The 8,283-nt window shown below is 51.3% G+C and overlaps 1 protein-coding gene across 1 annotated transcript; it reads right to left on the bottom strand.

Annotated features, from left to right (window-relative positions):
- Positions 1–6,590: 6,590 nt before the first annotated feature.
- Positions 6,591–7,675, bottom strand: LOC123836851 (olfactory receptor 2H2). The gene has a single exon (XM_045865933.2). It carries the CDS (start codon positions 7,524–7,526, stop codon positions 6,591–6,593), a length of 936 nt encoding a protein of 311 aa, XP_045721889.1. The 5' UTR covers positions 7,527–7,675.
- Positions 7,676–8,283: the final 608 nt, after the last annotated feature.

Below are 8,283 nucleotides of genomic sequence, written 5' to 3'. Positions count from 1 at the left end.
CAAGAAAAGAAAGTATTGAGTGCTCAATGAGGGAAAGGAAACTTGCTGAGGCTCTTACAAATCTTCGTGTCCTCTTAGAGAAGTGTTTCTTTGCAGCTGGACTTTTCTCTTTCCCTTTGGCACTGGTTTTTTTTTCTTAAGCCATTCTCACATTTTTGCAAAAGAGCTGAAGGGTTGAGTGGGTCCATCATCCTGTTCAGGAGCCAGTTTCTGAAGTTCCGTGAGAGCGCATGCAGGTTAACTGCCAGACCAGTGCTTGAGTCCACTGTGATTATTTGACTCAGGCCAATTGGAAGAAATGAGTTCCCCTCTTCCCACAGTGGCACATTCCCAAGAAAGGGGGAGATGCCTGTGGATAAGCCTGCAGCATGGAAAATGAACGGTTGGCTTCAGAACCGCCCTGGGTAGAACCAAGAAGACCAGAATTACCGCCTCCAACTTTCTTCGCACTTAGGTGGGGTGTAAATTACAGACAAAGGATCAGAAGTCCTGCTGGGACCCAGGGTGAGCCAGATTTTCTCTGCAAGCAGGACTCAGGAGACAGCTGAAGGAGGGCTGGCAGAGGCCCCCGGGGGGAGGGAGGTGGTGAGAGCAGCACCCAGCCGTCCTCCAGCCCCGCCTCTGTCCAGACAGGACTCACCCACAGGCGTGCGTCAGCGTCATCCCCTGACTTTGGAGCATGCCCGGGTCTGGGCTGCTTGTGGGGTTGGCCTCTCTGCCCACTCGGTCACTAGCAGCGCATTTCGGAGCGCTCTGTGCTGTGTTGGTTTTGTGAGAGAGTTCTGAGTGGGAGCGCTGCTGGGGCAGGCGTCCCTCTGGGCCCTGGGCTTCACGGGACGCACATTCTCGTCGCGGGAAGGCAGAGTAACTACGGAAGCAGGTCAAGGACAGAAACAAGGTAGGTGGGAGAGCGACCTGGGGTGCTGGTGTGGTCCTCAGCTCTGAGGCTCAGGGCAGCCCTGTAAGGAAGGTGCTGTGTGCTCAGGCATGGAGACTGCAGCTCAGGGACAGGGAGCCCCTTGCCCAGGGTGGCACCACTAACAAGGCGTGGAGCCCGCCGGCAAGCCGCACCTGTTGGGATTTATTGCCGCAGAACCTGTCACCCTAAATGGTAGCCTAAGACACTAACGATTTTTTTCTCCTGGTTTCTATGGGTCAGGAACTCACACGGGATGGTGGGGAGATGCCCGGAGGCTTGAGGGCTGGGGGTCGGAGTCATGGGAAAGGTCTGAAGATGGGTGGTGGCTGTCAGCTGAGACTTCAGTGGCTGTAGGTGGAGCCCTATGCGTGGCCTTGCTGTGTGGCCTGGGATCCAACGGGGTGTGTCCTGGGAGAGACGGGAGGGGAGCCAGCTAGGCTGATGGGTGTCCTTTTTCCGGCATAGCCTTGGAAGTCCCGTGGCATCACTTCTGCCGAATCCCATTGGTCCAGGCCGTCCCTGGTTCAAGGGGAAGAAACACAGACCCCACCTCTTGGGACGAGCATCACACTGTAAGAAACCATGTGGGATGGGATAAGTGCGCTGTTGCAGCTGCCTTTGGAAAGAATGATCCATCCCCTGCTGTGCTGGTCTGCCTACTCAGAAGCCGGGTCACCACCTCCTCACACTGCGCGTCTGCACCCCACCCTGATCACCCAGTCTTGCCTGCTGGCGGTCAAACTTTTAGTAGGGGCCTTTACTTCTGGGCGATTCAGGGCCAGCAGCCATCCTACACTAGCTTTTTCTGCCAATGGTGGACCCTCCCACCATCCTTTGTAATTTCAGGCCACTGGGGACTCAGGCTATTGGAGCAAGGAGTTCTGTTCCTTTGCACTTCATGGTCCGTTAACAAGGGAAATCAGAGGACAGGCTCCCCACTCCTCCAAACAGCAGTGATTTTCAAAAATACTTCTCCAATATGGTGTCCCCTTATATGGCCCCCTGGAGCAGGGAAGGAAAGGCTAGAGGTGTTCACAACAGAAAGACAAACACATTTTTTGTTTTGCTTTTTAAGATTTTATTTATTTGTCAGAGTGACAGAGAACACAAACATCGGAGCATCAGGCAGAGGGAGAAGCCGACTCCCCGCGGAGCAGGGAGCCCGACATGGGGCTCGACCCCAGGACCCTGGGACCATGCCCCGAGCCGAAGGCAGACGCTCCATGACTGAGCCTCCCAGGCGCCCCGACAAACACGTTTTTGGACACTGCATCGCACATACATTTGGGACACCCAGTGATGAGTGACCCAAGGGGCCGGTTACAGGTGGGGTTTAACCACTTTAGGCCAAACAGGGAAAGGGTGGTTGAGTGGAGTTAAGGGAGGAAGTCAGGGAAGGCATGGTAAAGGAGGGTTGCATAGTTCGGTTAGGCAGATTTAAGTCAATGACTTCACCATTGAGAGAAGGTGTGAAGATCCCTGTCTCAGGGAGGAAGGCACCTTTACAAATGGGAATTACTTTGCCCTGCTTTTAGAGCTTTTCCTGCCTGGCTGGTCCTCAACGGCCTTAGCTCAAAATAATCCATATGCCAAAGAGGCCTATTTTGGAGGCCTCCGCTGGTACCCTCCCAGGGTGCGTGATTAATTCTGCCTAGGAGAAACAGGAGCCTGGCTCCACCAGGGGCTGGAGGAAAGCAGCGGGAGCTGGGCCATGTGCATTTGCGTCTGCTCAGGATTCAGGGAGCCTGTCAGAAGGGAGCCAGTGTCCACATTGAGTGGGCAGCTAAAACCCTGAGTCCTTGAATGCTGGCCTTTAAATATTTTCAACGCAAGTGCCTGTCCTCGTGGGACCTAATTCTTACAGGCTTCAAGCATTTGTGAGGGATCCCTTCTCCAGTTCCGTCCAGTTAAGTAGCCTGCATGCACTCCTAAAATAATCCCTACCTTCCTCCTTAATCACTCCGCTCCCTGCTGTAACTCCTTCTCCCACAGCATCCCATCCTTATGATGTGGTTTGGAATATAGGTGAGGTTCAGTGGGGTGAGGTCCGGGGCCGACGACCAAGAAGGAATTCTTGAGAGGTCTCTGGTGCAAAATTGTGGTTTGGTAAGGCCGGGGGACAGGACCCGTGGGCAGAAAGAGCTGCTGCCCCAGGGTTGGGAGGGGAGGCTGATTATATACTGTGAGGCTGGGGGAGGTAAGAAAAAGGGAGGTTTCGAGAAAGCTTTCGTATGTTAAAGAAGATTCACAGGAAACCGGAGGCCCTGCCTTTGTCAAGTTAAGGTTGCTTTTCCCTCTATCAAGGCATTAACCTGAAGATAGTGAGAGATTCCTGGAGGAACATTACACTCTGCCCGCTTAAAGTCTCTGTCCATGGGCTGCAGGTTATGAGGACATTTAATTCTATCTACATTCTCTTCTGGAAGCTAGGCCGTTGATAGAAATGCTTTGTTCTTGTAGATTGCTAAGACATTTGTAAACTGAGGGAGACTCAGGTCTGGCAGGATTGTGATCTTCATAAGTTAGCTATTTGTTTTTCCTTAAGGTCAGCCAGGAGTGCCTGAGGAATGTCACATACATCCCATGGTGGGGGGGATTGTGGGATGTCAGCTTCCCCTTTGTCCTCAGGTAGCTTTCTGTTCCCTCATCACTCAAGACCGTTTAGCTCTTTACACGCGGTACATCGGCAAATATTCCATATTAATTTTGCTCCCTCTGCGGTGGTTCAAACCTCTAGGAAGAACCCTGTTTCCCACACACCCACGCACTCACGTGCTTTGTTCCTTTGGGTTCCTTGTGAGGAGTGATGGGAGGTCTCACACAAACGGTGCTGGGAGGCCAGCAGAGGGAGCTGTCGGCCCTACCGCTCCTGGTGACCAGCAGGCCCGACAGGAAGACAGGGAGGGGACCTCGCAGGTGGATACCACTCTGCTATTCCAGCAAGATGGAGGGAGCTTTCTCATCCCCCTCCCCTCCAGCCGCTCAGGCAGTGAGGAGCCACCACACTTTGAACCCACATCCTCGCTTACTGCAGTGGACTGCCAGTTCCTAACAGCCTTCTCCACTCACCCCTTTATCCTTAAAAAAAAAAGAAAAAGTGCGTCCCTCCTGTGTTTCCTGGACTTGTCTACTGTTTTGCTGCACTTTGTTTGTCCCAGATTACAATTCTTTTTTTTTTTAAATTCCTGAGTAAACCCATCTTGTGTTGGTGTGATAACTGGCAGTTTTTACTCGTAAGGCTAATAGCCTCAAACTCAGTTATTTAAGCTGGAAATGTGTCTCTGACCGTCTCTATCTTCCTTGCACACTTTGAGGATTATGACTGAGTTAGCATAGATTTTCCCCTGAAGTTTTGAGTAGATAACTTCAGAGGTAGAATTAATTCAGAATGAGATGCGAGTGTTAAACCATTTATTCAACAGGTCAGGTTTCATTAAAACAGTTTCTTTTAGACTGCTTCATATAATTCTCTGTGTACAGAGCTGAAGAACAGGTGCAGGTGAGAGAAAAGGTGGAAGGGGTCATGAGAAAAAGAAATTACATAAGTGATTTGAAAAGTGGGATTAGGGTTAGCAATACTTGTAGGAATGAGATTAGTATATTAATATCAGATGGGGGATCTACATTAAGGTCAGGATATAGTCTAATAGGAGGCTGAGGAGACAAGATTACCGCACCTGGATGGCTGGGAAGAGTAGGATGAACACAGAGTTAAGGATGCTGTTGTGTGCTGGTGCAGGGAGAAAGTTCCGCCAAAGCCATTTTGTGTTGGGATTAGAATAAAAGTAGGATTTTTCCATTTTCTTATTTCATCAGCCCGCACCAAAGAGAATTTGGTGTTGTCATTGCCATGAAAAAGCTGAGACAGCATGTGTGCAATTAGGACCCCCAGAAAGCTCTACGCATTCTTTGGAGAGATTCATTCATTCATTCATAGAATTAATTGGGTGCCAATTTTCTGCAACATTTTGGCCCTTGCCTTCCAGGAGTCTGAAATCTAGTGGGGGATCTAAGCCAGGAACACACACCATGAGCTGTAACAAAATTTCTTCCAAGCAGTTACTGTTTCTTGATCACGTGGAATGCTTTGAGGCATTCAATAAACTCTTATTCCCCCGAAGGAAACCTCCTTCAGATGCAAAATCAGATTAGATATATTTCTAGATGGGGATGATTTCCTCAAAGTTTACTGAGAAGCTGAGACTTCTTACCTGGGTGGTGGAAACACAGAGACTTGAGTCGTCCTCCTGGGGACAAATCACTGACCTTAAGCTGCTGCTTAAATCTGTGTCTTATTTGTGCATCTGAGAAAGCTAGGATCTGCTTCATGGTGTTGTAACAGGGATTAAATGAGTCAATATGCGTAAATCACTTTAAATGGTACCTGGAGTGCCCTAATCAATACATAAATACTCGGTGATGACAATGTCACCATTTCCATCTGTCTGAGCAGAGTGTGGGACTGATGATGACCTCCAAGAGAAGCCAGGTGCTGTGCCACACTCCACCGGTAGAAGCTGCCAGAGCCCACCTGGTGGATATGCTCCTGCCCAGTCCCCAAGGTGGGGGTGCTCCTGGCTCCAAGATTGGCGTGGAGAGGAAGACGCCCGCACCTAGGTGACCCGTGGGCGCCAGGGGAAGGAACAGATGGACTGAGGTGACTCGTGGACTCTGGGGAAGGAACGGAGGGACCAATGTGACCTGTGGATGCTGGGGGAAGGAACAGAGGGACCAAGGTGACCCATGGATGCTGGGGGAAGGAACGGAGGGACCAAGGTGACCTGTGGACACCGGGGGAAGGAATGGAGGGACTGAGGTGACCCGTGGGTGCTGGGGGAAGGAACAGAGGAGCCGAGGTGACCTGTGGATGGCAGGGGAAGGAATGGAGGAGCCAAGGTGACCTGTGGACGCTGGGGGAAGGAATGGAGGAGCCAGGGTGACCCGTGGATGCCAGGGGAAGGAATGGAGGGACCAAGATGACCCATGGATGCCGGGGGAAGGAATGGAGGAGCCAAGGTGACCCATGGACACAATTGGGAAGCAATGCTGGTGCTGAGGTGACCTGTGGTGTGTGCGTGTGTGAGAAATGCAGACACTCAAGTGACTCTCCCCCCTCTCTCCCGAGGTTCCTCTGTTCCTAAGCCTAAGGTGCAGGGACACTTGAGTACCATAAGAGAGGTTGCATGGCTTGGATCTTAGGTCTAAAGTGTGTGTTCTTGGTCTGGTTTCAGAGCGTGTCTGGCCTCAGCTCCCCTCTCCTGCTGTCATTTGGGAGGATGAAATGGATGGACAATGCAAAACACACAGACGGAAGTGGGAAAAACTGGAGGGAGAAGCAAAATGATATGGCAGGGATCAGAACTGGGGGTGAAACTGTTATGACACATAGTTCAGGCACATCATGGTGGAGGCAAAGACCATTAAAGACAAAATAGAGCAAAGAAGAAATACTCAATCTGAAATCTATCCTGCTTCACATATTGGTACGCTCCCCTCCTCAGCCCACCTCCAGTCTCTGCCTTACAGGCACACACAAACAGCACATGCACGCACACACATGGCTATCATCCACCAGCATGGCACAGTGGGGGAGGGCACAGGCGTGGGGAACACAGGCTTCCCACCAAAAGCACGAGGACCTCCTCTGGACTGGAAAGCACAGGAGCAGTTCTCAGCTCCCCCTTGTGTCCCTGTCCTTCCCCAGCAACCTCATGAAGGCCCTCTTTACCTCCTTGTTCCTCAGGGTGTAAATGAGAGAGTTAAGTGCTGGAGTGCCCACAGCATAGAATAGACCAAAGAACTTGCCCCTTTTGCGAGCATAGGAATTTTGGGACTGGAGGTAGACAGCAATGACTGAGCTGTACAAGAGGGTGACCATGGCAAGATGGGAGGAGCAGGTCCCAAATGTCTTTCTCCACCCTTTTGTAGAGTTAATCCTCAGCACTACCCAGGCAATGGCACAGTAAGACACAAGGATGAGGCTGAGGGGCAAAACCAAGATGAGGATGCTGGCAACAGCCATCTGGATCTCATCGTAGGTGGTGTTCCCACAGGACAGTCTGATTAGAGCTAGGACTTCACACACAAAATCATCCACCTGCCGGTGGGGACAGAAGGGCAGGTGGAGAGTTGGTGGTGTCCCGACTACTGACTCCAGCAGACTGATGACCCAGGCCCTGGATGCCAGCTGCCAGCACAGGCGGGGGTGGATGATGGTGGTATAGTGGAGAGACTGGCAGATGGCCACATAGTGGTTGAAGGCCATCACTGTCAGGAGGATGCACTCAGTGGTCCCCAGGAACAGAAAGATGAAGAGCTGAACAGAGCAGCCAAGGAAGCTGATGGTCTTTGGGCCCCAGAGGTTGACCAGCATCTGGGGGATGGAACTTGTGGTGAAGCAGAGGTCCAAGAAGAACAGGTTAGAGAGGAAAAAGTACATCGGGGAGTGGAGCCTGGGGTCCTGCACGGACAGCAGAATGATGAGGGTGTTGCCCACCAGAGTCAGAAGGTAGGAAGTGAGGACAACCACAAAGAGGATTCTTTCTAGTCCTGGGTGTTCAGAGAAGCCCAGAAGGAGGAAGCCCCCAGGGGAGCTCTGGTTGGCCATGGCTTGTTCCTTCCCTGGTCTGGAGGGATGAGGGCAGTGTGTTCTGAGCTGTCATCTGAAACCTCACCTGGTACTGGTCAGGTCACAGCAGGCGCACCTTTTTCTTCCCCTCTTCCTGCCAGTGTCCTTTCCCAGGCACACCTCCCTCAGCAGCTCCTTCCTTTCCTGTCCCTCCCAGTCAGTGTGGTCTAGAAGGCATGGGGGCAGCAGGACGTGCTGGCAGATGGACGGAGCTGTATGCTGGGGCCTTGGGCTGATGGCTGAGCATAAAGGAAGCTGGTGGAAAGCATGCAGGCGTGAGCTGATTAAATACTTCAGCACCACGTATATGGAATGCCTCTGTGTCCTGAGTGCTGTTCTAAGTGTTGCATTGTCCCTATGCGTTTGTTGGAAGAACCAGCAAAGTCATGAATTTTTCAAATGGATTTTCAGATTAATAGCTATCTACTTAGAGTTGATCATTTATCTATTTGTCAGACGAATGTTGTAGAGCTATTTATACTACATATATTCTGTGCATCTTTTTTTTTGCAAGGGAGCTTGTTAGAGACAGAATGTTGTATCTATGAGAGAGGTTTTCCCTTTGTGTCTAACAACCCCATTCACAGAGCAGTTTGGTTGCCCAAGTCGCTGAGCCAACTGTCTGGCTGGGGGGATTGGTCCACATGCCCAGTCACTGCCTTGACAAGCTTACAGGTAGGAGGCAAGCATGGCCCCAAGCACATTAAAATCATTGAGTTCACAGAAACATTATCAA

Source organism: Mirounga angustirostris, unplaced genomic scaffold (genome assembly GCF_029215605.1).
Source record: "Mirounga angustirostris isolate CCGP_5_RB_7025 unplaced genomic scaffold, mMirAng1.0.hap1 SCAF_8, whole genome shotgun sequence".
In the NCBI taxonomy this organism is placed as follows: Eukaryota; Metazoa; Chordata; class Mammalia; order Carnivora; family Phocidae; genus Mirounga; species Mirounga angustirostris.
This window is presented reverse-complemented; position numbering and strand designations above follow the sequence as displayed.